The following is a 26,706-nucleotide window of genomic DNA, read 5'->3' as shown; positions in this document are numbered from 1 at the left end:
TGCACACGTGCACAAGACACGATGCCTTTGCATTCAGATGGAACCATATTTAATACAATTAAAGTAATTACTTCAGTCTAGTCAGCCCTGGTTAAGTCTCCATTGGAGTTAATTAGCAAATGATAGTAAAATGCTTTGAACTTTAAATGTTAAATACTTTCATTATTAATATTATTCCTGCAACTGCTGCAAGAGCAGCCAGGTCCTGGTTCCTTGGAATGCTGCAATGTCGTGACATGGAAAGTAAAAGTAGTATTTTTGCCTGGTTGATTTAAACACATTTCTTTGTGGTGCTAACCAAGCATTTGCCTCAAAAAAAACCCCAAAAAACAAAAAACACACAAAAGAGCTCAAGTCCTACTTTCATAGAATCCCAGACTGGTTTTGGTCTTGTCTCTTGCCAGCACTGCCATGCAGAGTGCTGAATCCTCACTTGTAGCACAACTTCAGACAAACAGCCCCAAAAAGGTATGAAAATAATGACTGAAGGCACAGGAAAGAAAACAAGATAATTAAGAAAGGTTAAAAGGACTGGGCCACATTTAGTCCTGCAGAATAAAGATTTAACTGCATACAACTGTACGAGAGAGGTTGTAAGAGAGCAACAACTGATTATTCTCCCTATTCAAAAAGGAAAAAAAAAAATATAATGACTTGAAGCCGCAGGAAGGAAAATGAAGGTTTGAGAACCTTTATAATTCAAAGAGTGGAACAAGCAGCCCAAAAGCTGCAGAATACTCATCACTGAGGGTATTCAGGCTTAAGTAAACACCCATCTGTTAAATATTTTGTTATAATCACTCCTGTGATTGTGCAAGGAGGTGGAACGAAAGTCCCACTGAAGTCTGGGGGTTGGATACCTACAATTCATGTGTTCCACGTTTTTGAAACACTTATTCAGAACAACAAACATCTGGTTCTTAATCCCCCAATTAACACTGTTTCCAGCCCTAAGGAATTAATCACAGAATTCACGGGAAACAGTTTATTTGCCGGCAACAGAGAAAAACAAATTGCCTACAAACTTCTACATTGCTAATGGAGCAGTTTAATCGCCTTTTTTTTTTTTTTTTTTTTTTTTTTTTTTTTTTTTTGACATTTTAATTAAAAAAATAAAGACTGGAAAGACATCCCTGGGCAGAGACCTTCATAGCAGTGTGTCAGCAGAGAATCACACAGGTCTGGGGACTTGGGCTCTCATTCATGGTACTGACCTCCTTTGAAGAGCACTCTGAGATCCAGCAGTGAAAAGGACTTTAAGAAGTGCTAGAGAGCATCATTAGCATTCAGGAGGACACAGTTCTGGGGCTTGGTTGAATTCAAAAGGACCTGCTGGTACTTACAAAAGCCAAAACGTTTTCCAGAGGAAAGGGCCAAGCAGCTAGGGGCTGGCCATGCTTCCAGCACTGCAGAGTGGCTCAGTATCACTGAACCAACCTCATTCCTGCTCGCTCTTTGTTTTTACCTTTTGCACAATGTGGTATTTTAACCGACCAGTGTTTAAAATACCATCCCAACAAAGAAAATCTGCATTACTGGTGCATTCCCAGAGCCCTGCTGGCACTCCTGCCACCACTCTCCACGCTCTGTCGTGCCTCTGGATGCTTATTTCATGAACACATCTTTGTTACCACCTCTTACACCCTGCAGGTCACTGGATTTACACCCTGCTGCTCTCAGCTGCTATGGAGAAATTCAGTGGAATGGAAAGTCAGTCATCACATATTCTAGGACTCCAGCTTTAAAGACGTCCCTGCTTGTAGGAGTGGAACATGCTGTTCATCAGTTTATCCACCTGGCTTTGCCACGATATGAATTTTAAGTAAACAACTTTTATTCCCACCAAAGAGCTTATCAAAGAGTAACCAACACAAGCACCATAATTGTAGCCAGCAATAGACTCTCAATAATAGCTCCAAAAATCTCCACCAGCTTCAGGCAGTCTGACTGAACACTGTAATTTACTCCAAGGTTAGCATGACTTGGACAGCTCTTCAAAACATAGGGTTTGTTACACCAGGCCCTTCTGTACCCATTTGTCGTGGTGAATGATCTTCCACCTACTGATTTTGCCTTTTGTTCTCTGGGAACAGTCCTGTAACATCAATCAGTCCCATCAGGAACTGACTCATTTCCTCTCATGCTCCTTAAAACCTTTTTACATCTTATTTATGAGCACATTCCCACGATGGCTGCTTTACCTTTGCCTCTTCCTTCAATAAAGTTCTCTGCATTTTTTTGTTTGAGGTCTAACCTTAATTAAATTTGCAGCTGCTGGAGTATGTCTAGATATTTTTTTGTGATTCCAGATATCGTGGAAAGGGGAAAACCACAAGTATTTGGAGAAATTACATTGTGATGTTCTGGGGTTGGCATGTAGTTTTTTGTGTATATGGAGTTGTTTGTTTTGGGGTTTTTTTTGGGTTGGTTTGTTGGCTTGGATTTTTTTTAATCATGCCATTCCAGACTGTTGCTTGTCTATTGTTGTTTAGATTGGACATCAGGAAGAATTTCTTGGTTGAAAGGGTTGTCAAGCACTGGAACAGCTGCCCAGGGAAGTGGTGGAGTCACCACCCCTAGAAGTGTTCATAAAATGAGGAGATGTGGTACATGGGGCCATAAAACACACAGATGTGGGAGCAGGGCTTAGGGATGGGATAATGGTTGGAGTCAATAACCTCCGAGCTCTTTTCCAGCTCTGTGATTTCTGTTGATCTCTCCATGGTTCCAGGGCATTTCAGATGACAATACACCTTCATAAGGAGGCCAGGAAAGGTTTACTTTAACATTTGGAGTTGACAAAGTATTGAAATCATCCAGTGCAAGCATATAAACCTTCCCATTTGTTCCAGATTCCCAACTGCATCAAAACTGTGTAAATTCCTACTCCTTCACTCTGGGCTCAGTTAACTCAAAGATCTGCCATGTCTCTCTACTTTGGTGTTTGCCAAGGACACAACAATGAACCTAATGCTGAGGAGCTCCAGAGATAAAATTGTCATCACTTAAAACACAACAACATCCAGAATCATGAAATGCTCTCTTACAGACAGGACCAAAAATCTGCAGCTTCCACAATTAACTCCTTTGGGGATGCCGCAGCCAAACCAAGAGGTACCAGGTGTGACACACTTTGAAGGTTCCTGTTCTGAACAATTTCCAATGATGAAATGATTTCAAATCCACAGAACAGCTTTCAGTGCTGGAGGAAGCCCAGCCAGGCTGGTGTCTCCTGTGCTGGTTTTTTACTTGACAAGCACCCAGGGCTGAATTCTGGGCTGTCTGTCAGTGGCTGTGGCAGGGAGCTATTGCTGTCTCAGCTCCTCACCGTGTCCTTGCCAGGCAGCAAGCAATTACAAGTCTCTTATCCCAATAATTACAGGCGTAAGAATGTCTTGAACATCATTATACTCCATTTCTTCCAAGTAGCTCATGCTCTCATAGTGCAATGCACTAACCAGAACAAATAATTCTATTTTTAGGAGCGAAAACAAAGTCTTAACTGGCTGGTGAGGTTTGTTTGCCACTGTGTGCCTGAAAGAGATTTGTACTGCTATTTTAGGTGGCAACCAACATGGACAAAGTAGGATTTTTAGTGAACCTTAAAGTGTTTTCTTAAATCAAGTTCTTTTTCAATGTGAACAAAACATTCCACAGCATGTTAAGGCTAGAGAATTCACTCCCATATGAAGCATAATGGTAACTTTCAATGAAAAGCAAAACTTGGAAATTAACACCACTGTGAGCTCTTCTAAGAATATTCTAACTATCACATGGAAGTCTACACTATACTCAGTACCGATCAATAAATTAGAAACTCTAGTAGTTCTCTCTGCTGGAAATGTTTTTCTCACGTATGAAAATTCTCCTGTCTGGAGTCCCAGCCTAATCAAGCATTAGCTACCACAACTAATTCTCTAGGAACTTTCTTGTCTTTCTCAAAATTGGAATTTAAAGCAATCAGTTATGAGCTAAATGGTAACTAGAATGTCCAATATTTCCACACATTTCAAAGCTTTACTTCTTCTGTCCTGTCCAACATGAACCTCCCCCGATACCTCTCTCATCCAGAAACACGCCAAAAGCTGGCCAAACGTTAAGAGTTTTATATCCAAAACATTTCCTCTCTGTTTAATAAGAAATAAAATAAGAATAAGAAATGTAAAACAATTCTGCAAGGATAGCCCATGGCAAATGTTGCAAAAAGCCATCTCACATCTCTGAATTCTTTTGTCGGATTATTTTGAACACAAAATTAACTTTTTATCGCTGAGCAAAATCCTCCTCTCCTGTTGTGTGTACCCAGAGCCAGTACACACATACATAGGAGCAACAGCTGATTCTCTCCAAGAAATGCTTCTCACCATTGTTGATGAGGCTCCTTACTCACCAGTTGGGACAGCAGGATCCATTGTTGGCTTTTCCCAAGTATTGATCTGCTCCCAGGTAAATCCATTGGTTCCCAAGGCGACGCTATAACCACAATTGCTGTAGTGCTCATCAAACGAACAACCACCTAAAAGCCAAGAAAAATGAAAGTATGTCTGGATTATTTCGCTCTTTGTGGCAGGCCATTTACTTAGATATTTTGTACCCAAGCTCACACAGGAAATAAAAATAAATAAAATTAATTTCTTGAACATTACTTTTCATGCAGCACCAAAGGTGATGTCCAAAAAATATCTTTGTATTTTCTGTGTTTTATATCTGCTGGAAGCCCTTGTTTCCTTCCCTCCACACTACTATTTCTTAGATCAGTCCCCTTTATTTCAACCTGCTATTTTCAAGGAAAATTGCATAGGATACCCCCATGCAGGAATATTTCCATGAAACTCCAAGGTATTAACAAAAATAAAGGAAAATAGAAGGAGGCGTGTGAATGGCAAACAAGCACAGAATTACTGTTCCTACAGTGAACCCTCACTTCATTTTACTTTTAAGCTTTGATCTTCTTTAATCTGGCTTTAACCATCTCTTAAACATCACGTGGAGCTTCCTCAAAGTCTTTCAAGTCAATACTTTTGAGCATGGCCCTGCAGTTTCTGAACAAGAGAATGAGAAGCAGCAGATGTCGACTCGCATTCACACCTTCCAGACTGTTGACTGCAAGATCTTCACTGCAATTCCTGAAATACTTGGAAGAAGTTAACTCTCATAAATAACTTGGCAGCTGTCTGAACACTTGTGAATCAAGGGAAATCCCAGAACTGTGGAATGAAATTTTGTATTGCAGCGCAGATCTTTGAAACTTGGGCCACACAGAGAAACTGAGACAGTTTATTCCCTAGGATGTTCCTACACTGATGTCCCTTATGACCTCATGCACCATCCTCTTCACCTCCACCCAACTTAGTCTGGCAAAGTATTTCATACTGGATCCATTGGATCAGGGGATCTGGGTCCCTGACTTTAGACTCGAATCATGCCCAGAGTGTGTCTATAAAGCTTTGGTTTTCTCTTAGGGAAGAAAGGATCATTTTTCTCTGCAGATCCCAGTCCTCCAAAGACAACTGGCCACATCTAACATGCCAGGGCTGCACAATGCTCAGGGCAACACTCCCTTGCTCTGCCAGCCAAGCTGCCAATGGCTCCTGACACCAATCAGAGCTGTATGGACAGAGGTGTTCCTGACTCCTCCCCACAGGCTGCACTGCCCGCACTCACACAACGAATAGCCCATACATCACTGACCTGTGGTTCCTTCACAATAAAGGATCACCCAACCATGCAGACATTAAAGCCTTCTTTAGTTTTCACCCGTATTCCCTATCTCCTTAGAAAGCCCAAACTTTCTAAACTCTCAGTTCCTGTGGAATTCCTCACAAATTACAAATATATTTCATGTCATTAATATTTACCAATCCTATTTACCAATCCTTATTCTGTTAAGTGATTGTACGCCCACTCCGATTGCAGCTGATTATCTAAGTGGTTCTACAAAACTTCACCAAAAATTTCTAGTCAATTATACTCTAGAAAGATTTGTTGGGTAGAGTACCTGGCATCTCAAAATACCCTGTTGCTAAAGAAAAGTTTAACAAGATCAAGCTTGCCCTAAAAAATTAAAAAATTTATATATTACATATTTTCATTATAAATAGATCTGTTAATAGATTTTATGTCCCTTAAAAGCTTGCTTGTTTCAGTAGTTTCTGCAAATATTTCTGAGCTGTCATGATTTTATAACATTATAATAATCCTTGCCTTTAATTTACTGCACTCATGAAGCCTTCCCCGCTGTCAAAACAAGCAGGATTACACTTAAACTGTTTCCCTAACTTTTTTTTTTTTTAAACTAATTAAGGTGAAAAAGTTCAAAATTACAATATTGAACAGGCTCATTAAAAAACCTAAGGGAAGATCCAGGCATCCTGGACTGTGTGGGAGCGAGCAGTGCAGCTGAAAGTGACCTTTATCCCAGCAAGCAGGAGTGAGAGGCAAAATCAAATCCTCTGCTCTCAGCCTCCACACGGGGCATTCTCTTTTTGACAGATTCCCTTTAATAACACAACTTCAGACACAAACCATGCCCACCCTCCCTCTGCTCAGCACACAGGCATGGGGCTGTCTGGGAGCTATTACTTTGAAGGCATTGTAAACACGTTCTCTGCTCGAGCCCAGCTGCTGTATGAGGTGTCCTGTACACAGAGAAAATTGCACAGGAGCCGCTACAAAGTCCCAGAAGCAAAACAAGCAATAGTAGCAAAATACGGGGTAGCAGTGCTCATTGAACTGGGAATGTAATTGTCAATAGCTTGGCATAATCAGCTGAAGAGATGATTTTATCCTCACTGAGGAAGGTGGGGTGTGAGGAGCTGAAAAAGGGACACAGTGAGAACTTGTGGAAATTAATTGGGAGTACAAGACAACACCTGAGGAAGCATTAAAGTGCCTTGCCTGAAAGTCAAAGCTAACCCTGTAGCACAGCTGAACAGGAAAGGAAAGGATAAACCATGGAGGGACTTAAAAGTAGCAGCAAGACACCTACACTTCAGAGAAAAGGTTCATGCAAAAACCTCCAAACACAGAGTGACAGGGCAATAAACCAGAAGGATTAATTTACTAAAGGCAGCAGAATTGGAATGTGGAGGTTAATTTGCAAGAAATGAGGACAAGGAGAAAAAGCTGGAATCAATTTTAAAGGCTCAGATGAGCAAGCTGGCTTTGTAAATCCTGGGTACAAGAGGGGGGCAGTGCCCACTGGCTTCTTGCTCTGGTGTGTCAGCTGAGAGCAGAATTAAAACTAAAGCAAAGGCTCAGCTGGGAGCCAGAGCCACAGTGACTGGTGAGCCAAAAAGCCAACAGCTCTTCTCTCCACACTGTGAATATGCAGTGCATATTGGATTATGGATCAGGAAAGAAACCTCAGAAAGTGAAAGTAGTACAATGTATCAGAATATCACAGATTTTGGGGTTACTTTAACTGTCACAGAGCCACAGAATGGTTTGGGATGGAAGGGATCTAAAAGCCCAGCCAGTCCCACCCCTGCCATGGGCAGGGACACATTCCACTATTCCAGGCTGCTCCAAGCCCCATCCAACCTGCCCTTGGACACTTCCAGGGATCCAGGGGCAGCCACAGCTTCTCTGGGCACCCTGTGCCAGGGCCTGCCCACCCTCACAGTAAAAAAAATTCTTCCTTATATCCAACCTTTGGTAAAGCCACTTGGCCACAGTGACTTGTGTCCATATCTGCCAAGCAAGGACATCAGTGGTGGCCCTTCTTTTCTGCAGAAGTTGGCAGATGTGGCATTGCAGCTTCACTTACAAGCACCCAGATTCAGAAAATTAAGAGATTTCAGGATTTCACTGAAGTAGGAATAGTAACAAGCAAAGATGTTATTTTCACTGATGTCAGCATAAGCTTAATATCAACATTTCCCAAAACACCCCACCCATGCAGATACTCAGATATGAGCTACACACAAACGTGATGGAACATATAAAGGCAGGAAGAGGTTAGATCCATCCCAACAGAAAATCATCCATGGCTGAAATCTGACTGCTTGGAGGGAGAACTGGGCTATTCCTTAACACTGAGAAAATAATCCTCAAGTTGAAGGAAAAAGAAGATCCCTAGATGAATTTAGTTACCAGGTTTGCATGTTATCATTTCAGCCACACATCATAGAGTAGCTTGAGGAAAATGACATCATTTACACCATCACCAAAATGGAGTTCTGGATCTTCATAAATTGTTAACAAGAATGAGGATTTCTGGAAAACAAATTGGGATTTTTGGAGCCTTTTTCCTGCTTGGCTAAAAATTAAACAAATGCAGTTGCTCAGTGGGAGCAAAGAGGGAATGGAGATGGATTTGATGGTGCTGGATAACACAGGTGGTGTTGAACCCTTTTCTCAAAATGAAATCTACAAGAAAGCTGTTCCCTTCCTGAAAAGGGTCATATTGAAGCAAATAATGGCTCACATAAGAAGGATAAAATATCCCTTGTTTTACACTGCGGGCTTGTAACAATGCCACTGCTCATCTGAGTGATGCTAATTAATCTTGAGCAGACCTATCATCACTTACTGAGACTTGCCCCTGGATTAAATGTAAACCAGCCTTGCATAAATTGAATGGCTCCTTTGAATATATAATTGAATTTGCAGAAGTGTGCGCCAGGGGGGTGTTTAAATAAGTGCACAAATATGATAAAAAGAACTTCACGCCATAATATCTAATTCAGTAAGCAAAAATAATGGCAGGGCACATTCCAATTAGTGTTTGATTTATTTATTTTAACAAATCCAATTAGTTGAATGTTTTATAAAGTCATCCAATGTCAAACTCTCACAGACTCACCAGATAAAAAACACAATACTCCTAAAAAGGGATAAAGAAACACTGATGTGAGAAGCCTCATCAGTTATCCCATGGTTCTAAACACACACAGGAAATAGAGCAGCAGATATAATTTGATCAGGCATTTACAGCAATCTCAAAATGGGAAAGGGCTAGAGACAATGAGAACATCAGTCTCATTGATCCACTCCACCATTCTTCCTAAAAGAAGTCATTACTTCTCTCATTTGCTAAAAAAAAACCCAAACAAAAACAACAACAATCCCCAAACAACAACAAAATGGGCAAAAGTTCAGAAAGCACGAACACTTTTCAGGAAACATCCCTTTTGAAACGTTCATGAGAGCTGAGATTTAGTCTATCAATTTTTATCTTAAACGCACAAAATGCAAAGCAAGTAAAGGAAGAAACAAACACTGTTAGGATGAGGCAGTGCTTATGAACCATAAAATTCCACAAATTAACTCACCGCTGTTTCTGATCATTCATTCTTATCCCTTCCAAAGACATTTTCATTTACAAGGGCTAGAAAAGATGCATTTGGCTCATTAAGGTAACACCTAGTGTGGGATTTACTGTATAAAAATCCATTCGTAACTTTTTTTTCAGACTGTAGAATTCAAATAGCAAATTCCTGAGAAATCTTGTTGGATATTCTTATGGAAGTGGGAAAGGGTAAAGAATGAAAATGTTCATGTAAAGCTTGTGCTGAGTTGCTTTAAGATGGGATAAATCAAGGAACATTGGAATTTCCTCACTCAGGAAGAGTAGTAAGTCCTTAAAGTGCTTTCTAGTCCTTCCTTCATCTAGAAAGATGAAGGCAGAAGACATCAGACATGTGCACATCAACCTGCTCTTGCAACTGGCCAATTTCAATGAGTACTTCTATTATTCTAACCAAGTGTTTGTTCTCTAACCACAGATTTTCAAAGAACAGGTTTCTGCAGAGAGAAAAGTCATCTTTACTGAGTCAAAGGGCACCATGTGTTCAGGGTGTGTTTAAACTCAGACTCTACAAGGGAGACAAAGATACTCTGACTCCTCAAACTGCAGGGAAAGCTTTGATCATTTTTTACGCCTCATTAGCTAACAGAGGATCTACACCAGGAGAAGCTGGGGAATAGATTCTCCAGTGTGGAATAAACTCTGAAGTAAAGCATTCATAACTTCTTTTTCTGATGTCAGTTGTTTAAGAACTGAGCTCAGACCTTGCACAAATTCAGGTGAGTCACTCAACCATTAAACACAAATCCCAGGCTACTCAGCTGCTGCTGCTCACAGAAGAGCTTCTCTTGAGGCATCCAGATGTTTGGGGTTTAGAAACAAACATCAGTGATTTCTCCAGTGCCTCAAACACATGCCTGCATGTGGTTTGGTTTCTGCTGCAAGTGTCAGTCCTCATGGTCGAGGAATGACTCCCCCACCACAGGACAGTTCTGTTTCTTGTCCTGCCATCTCACTCTTGACATAGTCTTGCTAAATTTACATGTGAGCAGAGACAGTTTTATCTATGCTCTGGAAGGTGCCAATCCTCTGAGATACCAGTAACAATTACCTGGCCAAGGTTTGAAGGATTCTTGTTAGATTTGATTAAATTTCATTCCTTTTACATGTCCTGGCTACCCAGATTAGAGGGAGAGTATACAGAAAGCTTGTCTTTATTTTTAAAAACAGCAATGAAAATTATTCCTCTTTAGAAATAAAATATGTATGTATAGGTTTTGGGGGATTTTTTTCCCTAAATCGATGTAATCCTTGAAAATCCTGAATGCAGTTTAAAAAAGCTCTTCTTGGTTTAAAACTGGAATTGTGATTTCAAGTGCTATCAACCCATTAAGGAAGACACTCATACTACCAGTGTGTATATATAGATATATTTGCTAAATCTTTTTCCAATTATATGCCCTGTGACCTTGCTATCTTTGCAGGTTCAGTGTTACGTATCTATTCCCACATGTTTTGAAGCAGCTGTGAGCACAGTTTGCATGCACACCTGTCCCACATGCATGGATAAAATCAGTAGTTGGCTGCTCCGTATATAGGAACCTTGCTACAATCAAAAGATTGCTTCCCCTGAGTAAGAGATCACGTGTGGTGTCCATGGTGAACATCACCAGTACCAGACAGGTGAAGGTTTGTGAGGTGAAACACTCTCAAGCGCCCTCACAGTAATAACAAGTTCTCCCAGCACTTCCCTGCAGAAAGTGTTGGTCCCAAACGTGCACCAGAGCCTGACAGAGTTCATCAGTTCTGCTCCTAATCCCACAGAGCAGAGCAAGCATTGTGGATATGCATGGAATGAGTGTTTAAGATCCATACCCTGAACTTGTCATTTTAAGCTGAGTTCTCTTTCTCAAATTCATCATTACAGGTTTCTCTTTGCTGAATCTTGCCTCCACGTCTCATCATTTGAGCCCTAGACCAGCTCAGACATTCATTACTAATTCTGTACCTCATAATCCACCACGGATCAGTGAAGCCACTTTGAAGTATCCTAGGACTAAAACTAACACTAAATGACATTTGTTTCAGTGTATATGTCCAAATCAAGGATGACTCATCTAACTTGCCTTGCAAAAATGTATGTCCTTTATTTAATACCAAGAATATATTTTTGCTCCTGACAGCTGAGCTGTCACTATTTCAATAGCTCAATATGAACATTTTATTGCTTTAAGCATAAGTTAATATTAGAGATATGTACATATCTCTAATCTGATTTAGTTTCTTCTTTCAAGCTACAAAAAAAGTCAGTTAATACCCCGCACCTTTTCAAAGAACCCAAATTTTCCAAGTTCAGTTAGTTCCAGTTTGCTGCCACACACCAAGATTTATGCTACGAATTTTCAGACTTGTCTGTCCTAAGGTAATGAAATTTGTAAAATTAACACAGGTTATCAAAGCCATGAAAGATTTAAACAGACACTCCCCACCAATTTTTCTCAAGATTCTAACTAATAATCTTTTAATGTATAAATTTAATGGCTTTCCACCACTGAAGCAGACTCCTGTTTTAGTCACAGTATGACAGAATGAAGATTTCTTTTTAAAAACACAGACTTGTAGCACACACTTGCTGCTATAATTATAGACTAAGAATAAAAAAAAAAGCCTTACTTTGTTTCAATTCATTTCTTAAGTCACAGGACAATGTGTTTGTTCCCTACAATAATCCTGTTTTGTATTCCAAAAATTCACCTTAAATTATTAGCCATGATTGTTGAAGATGTGCTTAGTTATATCTGTCAGTAGAAACTATTTGTGGGTATTCATTTGTTTCTTAAAAAAAAAGGGAACATTGCTTTTCTTTCCTTCCAGCCCCTGAAAATTCTTGAGGCTAATTATTCAGTGGATCTTAACAGGCTTGTCTAACATTGTATTTATAGTGCATTTTCACTAAATTCTACTTCGGCTGCTGCACTGGAGCCTTGATCAGTCCCAGCTCTCTATTGACTTGCTTCATTTCAGCGTTTTATCCTGTCACATGGATACCTGTTCAAGCTGCACACTTACTTAAATTACATCCTTGTTTTACTCTAACTATCAACCAAGGCAGAAAAACCTGTCTGGAAGTAGCTGTTTCTCACTTATTTTATATTCCATTAGCAAGCCGCTCTTTCTCAATAAGCTTCTATACAAACTTCAAATTAATGTGTTTGAACTTTCAGCAAGAAGCAGCCGTTGACTGACTCACATTATCTTTGGTGATGAATAAAATATTGTCTCAACAGACACCATTTCAGGAATTCCAACAGCAACCACAAATCTTCCAATCTTTCTCCTTTCCCTGTTCTGCTGTTCAGGCTCCTGTTTTGGAGGAAGATCTCCTTGTGGCGAAGATATTTTCTTGGAAGTTGATGGTCATAAAACACAAGGATTAAGTTAAGTAAGGGTAGGAAGTCTGGTTTTTTGCCACACCACCAAACACAGAATAAAATTAAACGCAATCTGATTGCAATCAAATGCAACTAGAACAGACGTATCATTTTCAGAGAAGAACTTAAGTTCCTACTGGCCTGGCATTTTTATAATCATTCCATTAACTGAACAGTCTTCCCAAATGAGGCCAAGGGAAGTAAATTAACTCAGTGCTGAACTCCCAAAATGCATCTTACTTTTGCACTCCCAGAACACTACCCACAGTCTGCACGAGGACAAAAACGTCCATGTGTACACACACATCCTCTGGGTTCTAAGCAGTTAAAAAGAATTAGCAATAGTTTAAATGTTTTCCTGGAGAAGACCCTAATGAGGTGGGTTGATTCTTGGTGAACAATACAAATATTTTGTTTAAATTGCTTCTGAACACATGCAATTAAAGATCCAGCACTGTGCAGGATTCCAAAAACTCCTTGATATTTGAGCTATCATGCTTGACAAGTATTAGCTCAGCTTCACAGTGGTTAAATATCAGATTTAGATAAAAGGATGGCTATCATCTGTTATTGAGTATCAGCAAATAAAATCTAATTGGCTAATAATACAATGGTAATAACTTGCAATGAGTGTTGAGCTGGCATATCATGCTAAATTTAATAACTTTGTTGTTGGAAGCTACTCCCAGAGAATGGCTGTATAAATAACTTTTATTGAGTTCTAACAATTCCTATAGCCTCAACTTTATACATATCTCAGATCAAGGTTATCTCTTGCAAATGCCCTTTCACTCGTTGCTGACAGTTACTGTTTCACATTACATTTAAAGTGCAATGTCAAGGATATTTAAAGACACGTATTTTAAATTGTTTTCAGTTAAACCATGATCTTCATTCAATGTGTCAGGAGCAAGTCAGCCCCAGAAGTGACAGTGGCTCTCCAGCTGCTCTGCTTCCAGGTGCCCTGGAGTCAGACTGGGAACAGGAGGGCAAATCCCGGATTCTGCAAGGGCTCTTGTGAAGCTCAATCATTTGTCTGATGGTTGAGGCACTGACAGTCAGCTACAGATTTGAATTTTAGTCATTTTTTTACCTGACTTTTAATTGTTTTTTTTCAGTTCATTTATTCTGTCTCTGCACTTTCATACACATATTCTCCCTTGATGCACCGCTTGCACTGCAATACCCAGGGCGCTGTGCAGAATCCCAGGGCAGTGGGGCAAACACCAAGCCCTGGAAACCCCTCTGTCTTCTGCAGCACACTGGAACTACAAGAACCAGGGGAAGATTCGCTTGTTTTTATCCTCCAGACTCCTCTGTATAAATTCATTGCCCAAAGAGCAAAACACAGAGTAAATACGTGCCAGGAATAAACAGGTCTCTGCCTAACAGCACTTGTGAGTTCTTGAAAATATATAGAGCTGCTCTTCTGTTTAACCAAATTTCCTACTACTACAGAAGCATATGTGCAAAGTGCCTCTCTAATTACAGCCATGAATCTTCCTCTTGCAGTCCCTGACCCAGAGCGTGCATTTAGCAGAGCTGCAGCATTCCAAACTCTGTATTAATGAGGGACAGCATGGAAATGAGGAGAAAAATCCAGAGTAACTTCAGCGCAAGTGCAGTTATCTCTACAGAGGGTTCAGATTTTAAGGGGACATCAGAGCCTCTCTCATCCCCTGGTGTCACCCTGTCACACATCCTTGGCCACCTGCAGCCAGTGACAAGTCCCAGGTGGGCTCAAAAACGGCCCATCAGCCACGTGTTGCTGAAGGAGTCCCCATGAGCCACTCCAGTCTCCATCCATTGATGGGGGAAAATGATTTTTTAAAGACAGGATGTGAACAGGTCAGTTTCTGCTGAGGCTCTTGATTTTAGAGGAATTCCAAACTTTAAAATGGACAAAATTTCAACATCTTATTTTCACTCTGCACTTCACCTTGAAACGGTTTCAGGCAGTACTATCCTTGTTATACAAAACCAGCTTGGCAATGAACATACAGAAAAATATTCCTATTCCATCATCTAAGGCCTCTCTCCTATCTTTGCAATAGATAACCCCCAGTTTAAGGCTGAAACTTAGAATAATACATTTCCAAGGGAAAATATTTTTCAAGACAGGTTTTCTGAACTCCATAGTTCTTATTCCTTTTAAGCAGCATCAAGCCTGAACTCTGCCAGGAAGCATTAAATGCTTAAAACATTTCTTTCTAAGACTTGAAAGGCATAAGGTGAAAGAATCTAAAAGCAATCACTTCTCAGGACACTGAATGACCAGCTTGGAATAAGAAGCCCTTTTCTGTCATATAAACCGTGGTTTCAGTCATCTTTTAACCCTTGGTCCATTGAGACATGTGAACCAGGTACTCCGGGCTTTTTATCCCAACCTCGCCTGCCCTTGGTGTTGCAGTCAGGATGGACATGCAGCAGAGATGGCCCAGTAAAGGGCAGATCCTGAAAATCTAAATTTGAAACAGGCTTCAAAGCCATTTCACTGACAGTACCTCAATTCCTCCCTTCAGTAATCTTGGAGGATCGTGTAAAACACGTATAAAACCCCACACCTTCGGTAATACTGCAGACAAACTTTATTGCTGCTCTTGTACTGAAATAGTCAAAGATTGTAAGTACAATTCAGATGCACAAAAAGCTCATTTACTGGACATTTACATCCAGAAATAAGGTCTTACCAGCAGTCTAAGAAGATAATTGCCTTTGCTTTCAAGACTTCTCTTTACACTTGAAATGGAATGACGCCATCTCCAGAAATTAGACAAATGCCTTGTATATGATATTGCTTTATCCACATCCTCGCCAAGCCCTATAAAGCACCATTCCACTTGATGCTGGTAGATGAAAGGGTATTTATGAGTATAGCTGCATACAGTATTTAACAGCCCAGGAAACTCCATTAAAATGTAATGCATTCCCAGAGCCCCAGGTGAAAGTGCAGATACTCAGAAGCAAAGATTTTTAATAAGTGTCCTCCTCAAGGTTTCAGCTCTGCAGCTTAACTAGGTATAAAATTTCTAATAAATTCATTGTCCATTTTCATACAAGTCATTTAAATTTTAAGATGCCTGTGTGAAAATCTGATTTATTAAATATGCGATTCTTCAAAAGATTACGATCATGACATTAAGTCATTCAGAAATTAGATTCAGTTTCTGATCAACTGAATTGGTATTAAATATACTTATCCAATTATAACCACAGTGCAATTATACTGATACTTGAGCTAACTACACATTAGGCATTGCAGCCAAAAATGTAAGAGAGATGAAGTGAAAGAGTGTTTGGAAGCACATTTTTAAAATAAAAGAGGAGAGATTCAGATTAGAATTTGAGAGGAAATTCTTTACTCAGATGAACAGAGACCCTGGCACAGGGTGCCCAGAGAAGCTGTGGCTGCCCCTGGATCCCTGACAGTGCCCAGGGCCAGGCTGGATGGGGCTTGGAGCAGCCTGGGATAGAAGAAGGTGTCCCTGCCCGTGGCAGGGGGGTGGAAAGAGGTCCCTCCCAACCCAACCCATTCTATGACTCTGTCCTATGGTCCTTCCCTTAATCTTTAACCCTTCAGGTGCAAGCCTTAACACACTGCATAAAGACAAAAGTAATAATAAAATAAACTAATTAGGTATCTCTGTTTGTTATCTAAGCACTCTTATCCTATTATAGCAATTATGGCATCAGACCACTGTTTTTTACTCCAGAGTCCTCTCACAATCCCCTCAGCAGCACATACTGTCAAAGGGAAAGACAACAGGGAATTCCACACAGCTTAAAACCAGCAGGACAGCTGGATCAGCTCAGACACCTGCCAGATGTTACTTGGAAAACTCATGAAAAGGACAAGTTCACACTGATTCTTCTGCAAAACACATTCCCAGCCTTGAACCTTCCCACCTTCCAGGTGCTGGGCACTGCCCAGGCTCCCCAGGGAATGGGCACGGCCCCGAGGCTGCCAGAGCTCCAGGAGCGTTTAGACAGTGCTGCCAGAGATGCCCAGGCTGGGGTTGTTGGGGTGTCTGTGCAGGGCCGGGAGCTGGGCTGGGTGATCCCTGTGGTTCTCTCCCAACTCAGGATATTCTGTGATTCCAAGGACAAGCCTCACTGATACTCAAACATTTTCAGAGTCTCTGTGCACTTCCAGAATAAAACTCCCAGGATAACTTCTACACCTTTGCCACACCCAGACAGCTTCTGGCTGTCCCCTTCACGGGGTTAGCTGGAAACAGAGGGGACAGGGGTGGTTTTTGCCCGCATGCCACACACTGGGATAGTGGCACTGGAGAGAGAGCATCTGCCACTTGCTGAACCAGCAGCCCAGGGATGAGACAGGCACTACTGTGTATCGCTTTTCCATGGAAATGACTGTGCCTGGCAGGCTGTACCCAGGAGGCACAACTGCTTTCCATCACATTCTGCACTTCATACAAGACAGACTTCTCACCAGACTATCAATATCAGCTTTGGTTTGTTTGGGTTTTTTCTAATTCTAAAGCACTGTCTCACGGGGAGGAAATAATTGTGATACTTGACTATACTGCAGCATTTCTAGCAGTTTAAGACTATTTTAGGATTAGATAATTAAGATAAACTTGATGATGAAGTCCCAGCTGGAATAAAGATGTTGTTTATCTGAAAACACTCATCTGTGGCAAAAACTAATAGAATTTCCCAGAACAGAGACTACAATTAATATGGACTTTAAAAAAAAAAAAAAAAAAAAGGCATTATTTAACCAGCAGTTATAATTTTATTAGCCCAGAAACTAAACAGAATCCAAGTCAGTGGATGTGGTTTCAAATATAAAGATTATACCAGAGTTGTGTAAGCCAGGTTTTGGTTTAATGTTCTCTTTCCTTAGAGGTAGAGATGACACAACCACAGAGCATCTGCATCCAGCTGCAGGACAGGGATGAACAGTGACTTTTCTGAGCACACTCGACCTGAATTCCAGTCACAGCACCAACTTTTCAAACAGTTGCACTCGTGACCCTGCTCCTCACACAACCAGCAGAGCTCAGAGCCAGCTGCACTGTGAGATTTCTCACCTATCCAGAGCTAACTGTCACAACACTTCTGTAATGGAGTAATTACCTACCACAAACATGGAAGTTGATGGCACTCTGAGCTGAAAACAAGGAAATGAAAACACGAGCTATTAACAAGTGACCTCTTTCCTCAGCGCTGACAGCAGCCCCTGGGAAGACTGAACTCATGGTGACAGCACGGGCTGGGTGCCTCGAGTCAAAATTACAACAGTTATTAGCAGATCCCCAGCTAAATGATCTGATATTCTTTTTTTAACCTACCTTGAATGATGAAGGCAATAAATGGGGTGTACTCAACAGAAAAATGACCAATGACAAGGAATGCTACTTTCTTGCCAATGTCACCAGAGCTTTCTTGGGACGGTTGGAAGACACCGTGCTGAGGAAAGTGAGGCAGTGTTTATTGCTATTTAGGAAAAGAAAATAATTGCATTCTGAAGGAGTTTGGACACCAATTTTGTGCACCAGCAGTTTGGAAAGCCATAGTTCCACTGCAGCAAAAGCTTGATTGTTCTAGAGTGAGGTTCCCACAGTAAAGACATCTCATCCAAACCACACGGTCTGAGGATGGTGCTAAGGCAGCTACTAACCACTGCCTCCTATTCCTGGACATCTGTTACTTGTTCTTTGGGAACTAGAAGTCCTATGATGACATTGCTGGATCTTCACAGTCAGTGAAGGCCTGGCCAATCCATTCTTTTTCCAAGCTGGAGTGGCTGGAGCACTCCATGCTTTCCTTCACTGCACCTCCTGTTTTGCTGCATTAAGGAAGCTACACACTCCAGTCTCCCCACGGCAAAAATTCTCAATTATGCCCAGTCTCCTCATAGCTCTTCTTTACATCTGCAATGTGCTGAATTCATCATTCTTCTGAAGGAGTACTTGTGCAGTCCACATGGAATCACCTTCCAGAACACTCCAGATAAAATAATTTCTGATCTATAGAACACATTCCTATTTTGCCATCTTGCCTTACAGAAAGACATTCTCTTTTCAGAAGCACATCTCAGACTCGTCTCAGTCTCCTGGTATTAATGCTCCAACAGCTTCTTGTCACATCCAACTGATCTCAAATCTTAAACCAAAAAAACCAATTAGTCCTGAGATGCATGACCTTGCATTCTGTAATGCTAAATTACATCCTTTTTTTTTTATTTCATCACATTTCAAAATCCTAATTCCTCCTGTCTGATAATTTTATCCTCCTCCAGCTGTATGTGAGGGACTACCTACAACAGCATGTTCCTTGTTTCTATGTGTGGAGCAGCAGTGAAATAAACTTAGATTTCAAGAATTATCCTTTAATGTCAGTTAGGGTTCCTCCAGTCTGGTCCAGTAGAAAGGTATAGAAAAAGCTTACAATGCCCAGGGGTAGTCCTAGACTCACACATTTAATACATTTGTCTACAACAATGCTATTAAATTGGAGTTAAATTTACTACACTAGATTTTCCAAACCAGTCATAGAATCATGGGATGGTTTAGGCTGGAAGGGACCTTAAAGATCATCCAGTTCCAACACCCTGCCATGGGCAGGGACACCTTCCACTAGACTGGTTTGCCCATCCCTGGGCACTGCATTTCAAGCACACAAACAATTTTTCAGTATCATCCAGGTAAGCAGTGTGTCCATGTACCAATTCCCTTGTAAAGTCTGCCTTTTAGGATATATGTCAGTATTTCCAAAAACCTAAACTTTAAATTAAATCTCTCCAGTTCAGCAACCAACATCAAAAGATTCAGTAGCGAATGAAAAAATTTATACTCTGTTAGACCAATCTTCCACGATTCAGTTCCACACTTTATGATATTGAAAGTGTCAATTATTTGATTTAATGTCTTAGATAAAGTCAGTGCACTAACATGCTGGTACTAATTAAAGCGGGCAGTTATAAAATAGAACCTGATTTTCAGTCCTGGCAAACTGACAGTGTTTCACAGGTGAGAAGGTGATGAGAAACATAAGAACAAGCAGAGTTGCTCTAAAACCCTTCATTTAACAAGCTCCTCTTGATTTCCTCAAACTTGTGGTTACTTTTTTGATATGAAGCATCAATAATCTAGAATCAGTAACGCACAAGTACCTTTACTAGTTACTACAAAGTTAGATTTCTGCCTCATTGAATTTGGGAGAATTCCACAATATTGCTGATGCACACTCTGAGCAGAAATGCTGGTTGTTACCCTGGCTTTACAAGTTTAATTTTTATATACATAAAACAAGTATATTCATCTACAGACTAGTGAAAGATCCTGTCCTCTTTCTGCTAACTGCAAAACTCAGGGAGTCAATCTGCATTACACCTGGTACCAATTGTTGTTTTCCTTCATGGTGTGAAAAAACCCGTGTACAAACATGCAGGCAACAGGTAACTCACTGAGGACAGCAGCTGAGAGTGCCTGGCCAGGAAACAAGCCCTGGAAACTTAGTGAAAGCATTAGGTCTGTCACTTGTTTTATAGACTAACAAGGTGGTGAGGTACAATCTTTGGGATATGATCAAAAAAACTGTCAAAGCACAGAAACATGTTTCAAGTCCTTTTTAAGGTGATTTGGATGAATCCCAGTGGACCAGACTATCATAAACTTATTACTAATTGAACAGGGATGTGGCAATGAGGAGTATAAATTATGTACAATATCTGTTTCCCTCTACTGGTGCACAGTGCGTTTATATTTCAGTGGAAGAAATGTCACCCACAGCAACAAACTTAAAATTTCCTAAGAGACTGCTCAGAGAAAAAAAAAAAACCAACCAACAAACACCAACCCCACATCTTTTTGTACTACCATTACTCATTCTCAAAAAGAAGAGATTTGAACACATGACAATCATAGAAACACAAAAGAGTTTGGGTTGGAAAAGACCTTAAAGCCCATCCAGTTCCACCTCCTGCCATGGGCAGGGACACCTTCCACTGTCCCAGGCTGCTCCAAGCCCCGTCCAACCTGGCCTTGGACACTGCCAGGGATCCAGGGACAGCCACAGCTTCTCTGGGCAGATAAATTCCCTGTCTACCAGGGAATTTAGTTTATTTAATATATTGTAAGATTCTTCAGTTAGCTCAGCAAATTTCTAGACCCTTACAAAGGTCACATGATTTTATACATTAACCCATGATTTTCTACAACAGCCTAAAAAACCTCTATTGGTTTCTAATGAGTTTTGTGAGCTTTGTCTACTCTTAAGATACTCTATACACTGAAAAACAGGAAAAGGTTCCTAGGAAATACGTGAAGCAGTTTACTGAACAACCCATTTTTTACTTATTATTAAGTTTTTAAACTATGTTCGTTTTCTATGTGACTTTTAAAAACCTGTGATCTGCTTGAAACCCCACACACCACAAGCATATAAAGAGACTTTATTAAATTATAATATTCTTATTTTAATCTTTAAATTATTAAAATTGCTGCCACTCAGTACCAGCATTTTAAGGCAATTATAAAGTGTTTTCTAAGAGTTTAAAATCTTTCTGGCTAAGATATCAATCACAGGCCTTTTCCAAAAATGTCCCCTGCAATGGATATTCATCCTTTTTCCTTATGCCAGAGATGAAAACTATATACCCAGCTGAATATGCAACTTTCCATTACCTGTATTATCATAGCACCCCAGAGACCTAAATGATGGCAAGAATGTGATCAAATGCAGGTTATTGAGCTAAAACTCTTTATTTCTTTGGAATCTCTATTACACTCTACACTATCAAGTCCATAGTGAGACTTGGTAATGGATTCCCTGGATGGATGAGATGCTGGCAGTGTGCTGGGAGAGCAAGAGTTTAGGATTAATGCAAGGAACCCAAATACCAGGCAAAGATTTGCTGCGAACACTGATTTATCTGCTGAGACTTTGCTTTCCTGGGTCTGAGCAAAAGGCCACTCCAGCAATCCTTGGGACAGGGGGACATTTTGGAAGGGGAAGTGGAAGGATTATAAACCATCTTACTTCTGCTAGAATTTGTTTTCTCAAACACGGTTTAGAAGCTGCACTGGACAATAATGATGCCCAAGGCATTTAGACATAACTTTGCTTTCCCTTTTAGGTTACATCCCTGGAAAAGAGGTCTCTGGGAACCAGGCATCATATATGAATGTCAGAGCACCTCTTTCCTGCAGTTCCACCCCAGTATGAAATATTTAGGCTGGTAGGATACATTCAGAAGAGTAATCCACACCCTGCTTTGAACAGCCAAGCCCCTGGCTGGTACCTTAATTCCCCATTTGAGAACCCCCCAAGTTTACACCCACTGTTCCTAGGCAGGTAAAGAAGCAGTTGCCATCAATTCACCCAATTCTGACCAGCAAGCCAGTCTCATTCAGGAAGGTGTCACAGGCTTTTAAATTCAAGGTTCCAGCTGTTTGCTTTGATTCCTTCTGACTTGACTGTCATTTCACGGCACTGAAGGCAGATTGCACGCACTGACAACTACAGATTAGAAAAAATAAAGAGGAATTCAAGTCTGAAGATTTGTCCCTCTCCTGTCCCCACACAGACCACACAGTCTTTACCTAATTCAGGTCATCAGGTGTTTTCATTACTCCTCAAAACAGCCACATTGCTGTTCTCACCCAAATATTATGCTTGCTCTGCCTGAAAGATCAAAAAGCCTTAACAAAAACTGGACTGAAAGTCTGAACCACCATCAGCTTCACCTTAACCCCTATAAAGAGAGACAGGCTATGGGAACGATGGTTTAGTCTTGTGCTGCACCTCCTGGAAAACAACAAAGCAATGGATCACTAACTTCTTCTGAGATCTCAGATCTTCAACATAAAATTCAAACCTCATTTTCAATCAAAACTCTACCTTTTAGGAAAAAATTACTGTTTCTTTTTTCCCTCCCTGAGGTATGAAACATTGCATTCAAATAAATCAAATGCTCTGATCCTGTATCATTCATTTACTTTTATTTCAGACAGGCTTGTTTGCACCAAAAGAGAGAGCATGGATTTGCTCCTGTAAGCATTTTTGCAGGCTCTAAAGCTTCCTGGCAGTTAATCCCAGAATCATAGAATGGTTTGACTGGGAAGGGACCTTAAAAATCATCTCATTCCACCCCCCGCCATGGGCAGGGACACCTTCCACTATCCCAGGCTGCTCCAAGCCCCATCCAGCCTGGCCTTGGACAATTCCAGGGATCCAGGGGCAGCCACAGCTCCTCTGGGCACCCTGTGCCAGGGCCTCAGCACCCTCACAGGGAGGAATTTCCTTCTAATATCTAATCTAAAACACTCTGTTTTCAGTTTGAAGTCATTCCACTTGTCCTGTCCCTCCACCCCATGTCCCAAGTCCCTCTCCAGCCCTCCTGGAGCCACTTTAGGCACTGGAAGGGGCTCTAAGGCCTCCATAGAGGCTTTTCTTGTTCAGGCTGAACAAACCCCAGTCTCATAGCTTGTCTTTATAAGAGACATTCCAGCCCTGTAATCAACTTGGTGGCCTGGGGACCTGAGCATCCCTCCCCTGGCTGTGCCACAGGTCCCTCTGCCCTTTGTCATGCAAAGAGTCAGCAGTTCATGGCCTCTCTGGGCTCCCACCAAGAGCCCAACCTGCCCTGGATGGATGCCAACAGCTCCTCTGGCTCCATGCACACACACCCTGGTCTGGAGAACACAGTCCTGCTCCCCCTGAGCACAGGGAGAGCAGCAGCAGCTCGCTCCCCATCCCAGGCTGTAATTCCCAGGCACACGCTGCTGTCACATTCACATTCACAAGTGAGCACACAGTGCCTGGGACTAGAAAGCCTTCACATACAATTTAGGTTTAAAATTCCCTGAAAGACAAACAGTGTTGGAAACACTCTTACAATGTGGAATCATGGGACAGACACATCAACAAACAATTCAAATGCCTCCTGATGTGACTACATTAAAATAATGGATATGATCTATCAAGTAGCAGGTCAGGCATTTCCCTTTCAAATTCTACCTTGGAAAATAAAGCTAAATAGAAGAGTAATAGTATTTCTTTTCCAGAAAAAGCAGTATTTCTGGAAAAGACAATGTTTTATTGGTCAGTACTTACCATCAGTTTAGATTATGTGAAAAAGTCTTCCAAGTCTTACTTTATAGACCTTTTAACAGAAATTTCTGGCATTAGCTGCATTACTTTTACTAAGTGCTTTTCACTTAGCTGTGAGAAACTTAAATACTGAGAGACTTTCAATTTGGGCTTGTTTGCAGACCTCCCTAACATCACACACCAGGAAGAGTTAGTCAGCCAAGTAAATGAAAGTAGGAGCAGGACACACATATGAAGAGAAAAGAGTTTGAAGACCTCATTTGACAACTGCTCAGTGTATTAGGGAAGTGTGGTTTAGCTCCAGTAGTGGCCTCTGATAATGGATTTTCTGAAGAACAATTTCAATACTACTTTTAGAACTCTGAGTTGAATTAATACCGCTTGAAAAGATTGTCTTCCTCTGACACAACTGGATTGTCTCTCCTTTCTAGCCCTGCTTTACTAAACTGACCACGAGCTGTATGACCCCCACTCCTTTGTCACCAGCAGCTCTGGGTTTCATCTTTCAGACTCTTTCATGTTTTCTTCTGGGAGTAGCAGCACAGAGTTCAAATCAAGATGTAGGAACAGAAAGCAACGTTTGTGCTCTCCCTGCTCACTTTCCCTTTTAACTGATAATCCTAGGTAGAAAAAAAAATAAATGACTGCTTAAATTTAATTAATGGAGCTGAAAATCTCAGTTAAGAAGTCAACTACAGAATCACAAAAATTAGATTGAAATAAGTGTGCAGCTCATGACCTTGCCACTGCTGTAAATGAGAAAATGTTCTCACTGTACAGATGCCAGAGTGAAAGCAAGGGTTTAATTGCATTTTTTCAGTGGTACAAGTGGACATATTAAAACTAAGCATGGGGAGAGAAGGGAGTCAATTTGATAAATCTTCTAGGGCTGCAGAAAGGACAGCTAGTACTTAAAAAGCAAAATACTACAGTGTGAGCTTCCCCTCTCCTTCCCTTGCGACCTGCTCTTATCAAAGCATCCCAGAGCTCTTACAAGCTTTTTCACCCTTTCCACCGACACTGCTGATCCATTCAAGTGTTCATGAGGGCTGTTCACACACCCAAACCTAACATGCTGCTTTTTCTTGTGTAGATCCTTTCCCTTCTTCTTCCAAGAGACCCCTTGATCTTCCTGAGAAATTACAAATATCTTGGGGTGGGGGAGAGGGATTGAACCAAAACAAAATAAACCAAAAAACAGCAATTTTTTCATGATTGTGTAAGAAAATGCCCCCTGGTTCCAATTACTGTCATGCAGCAGACTTGATGAGATGTTGGAACTTGAACTTGTCATGGCATTGCACAAGAACCCCTGCAAGTCCCCGGTTTTAATCCAGTTCCACAAGCAGAAATGTCATTTAATCCCTTGGTAAATTGCTTTTAAAAAGATTGCTAAGTATGGAGAGCTCTCCAGCACTCCAAGGAAGATATCAGACAGTTACCAACTTCATGAAAGAGAACGCAGAAGTGCCAAACTCAATTTCATCCCGTTCTGGCAGTGTTACACAATCTCCTGGTGTTTTTATCCCTTTCCTGATGCTGGCATGCAGTGGAACAGCAATAACCTTTCCCACAAACACAATTTAAATGGCAGAGCTCATTTAGGTGCAAAAACCTGAACACAGTGGAAAGATTTTGCTTGTGCACCTGCCCACAAAAACTTCACATTAACCCTGCTGAGGAGTAGCTTAAAAACAGAGCTGCCACTCTGAACACAGTTGTCCCACAAAGCCCTCCCTGCTGTGCATTCAAGGGCTGACTATGGAAACTTTGGGGCTGCAGGGGAATAGAATTATGAATGTCTTGAAGAAGCCTCATACTGCTGCCTCCAAACATATATTAGATATTAAGAAGAAATTCTTCCTTGTGAGGGTGGGGAGGCCCTGGCACAGGGTGCCCAGAGAAGCTGTGGCTGCCCCTGGATCCCTGGAAGTGTCCAAGGCCAGGTTGGATGGGGCTTGGAGCAACCTGGGATAGTGGAAGGTGTCCCTGCCCTGAAAATCAATGATTTTTAAGGTCCCTTCCCAGTCAAACCATTCCATGATCCTGTGATATTTGTTAAATACATGGCATTTGTTTACTTAAAATTCCTATGCTCTTTTCTCCACATTCCATCCTGCATTAAGCATCTGGTATTCCTGAGTTTTGGCATGTTTGGGTTGGGTTTTTTGTGGTTTCTTTGGTTTGTTGTTTTTGTACGTTTTTTTTCCTTATGAACAGATCTCAAATAACTGAAGATTCTTGAATTTAAAGTACCAAAAGCCTGATAAAAATTCCAGCCAGCAGCTGCTGTTCACAAGCAGCACTCTGGAGACAGACCACCACGGGATACTAGGAGGGAAGGAAACAGCAGGGCAGCAAAATTCATTTGCTTTGCTGCAGTTTGCACTGGAGCTTCCCGTATGCCACCACCACCTGCAGCTCTGAGCATCATCTAGAAAAGAAAATGAGGTGGGAAACAACCACAGCCATTCCTCCAGCCACCACAGGCATAGAGAAGCCGTGGCCATCAGGAGCACAGATCACTTTCTCTGAGCTGCACTTAGGAGAGCCAGGATTTCTTCTGCATTCACATAACAGAGGAATCCAAGCAGCTTTTGCTCCTCAAAGAATATCCTCGTGCTCAGTGCACTCAAGCAATGGCATGATCTTGTAATTTGGGAATTCCTCAGAGAGTATTTGATCGTTCTAGAGGAACACAAGTGAGTTTGAAATGTCTTTCAAATTAAACAACATCAGTTCCCCTCGGAGAATGAGCTAGATATGAGTCTGTTACACCACAGACAGAGATTGCTGTGACTGTTTCCTGGGCTGAAATTCCAAGTAGCATGGAAATGGAAAAGTCTCCATTTTTCTAATGATTCCCACAAATCCAAGCGTCGCCATGTTGAAGTGCTAAGTTATGTTCCATCTCTAAAATTCGTGGAATCATTTAGGTTGGAA

General features: G+C 41.2%; 1 protein-coding gene across 11 annotated transcripts in view; it reads right to left on the bottom strand.

Annotated features, from left to right (window-relative positions):
* The window catches only part of PTPRT (protein tyrosine phosphatase receptor type T), a 431,252-nt gene that overhangs the window by 316,021 nt on the left and 88,525 nt on the right, over positions 1 to 26,706 (bottom strand). For all 11 annotated transcript variants that reach the window (XM_048321536.1, XM_048321540.1, XM_048321542.1 and 8 more), the window contains exon 2: positions 4,391 to 4,516. In XM_048321536.1, the coding sequence (XP_048177493.1) occupies positions 4,391 to 4,516 (126 nt within the window). The remainder of the gene's footprint in view (positions 1 to 4,390; positions 4,517 to 26,706) is intronic.

This window comes from Corvus hawaiiensis, chromosome 17, assembly GCF_020740725.1.
Source record: "Corvus hawaiiensis isolate bCorHaw1 chromosome 17, bCorHaw1.pri.cur, whole genome shotgun sequence".
NCBI classification, from domain to species: Eukaryota; Metazoa; Chordata; class Aves; order Passeriformes; family Corvidae; genus Corvus; species Corvus hawaiiensis.
The sequence above is the reverse complement of the archived record's forward strand: the minus strand, read 5'-3'. Positions and strand labels throughout refer to the sequence as shown.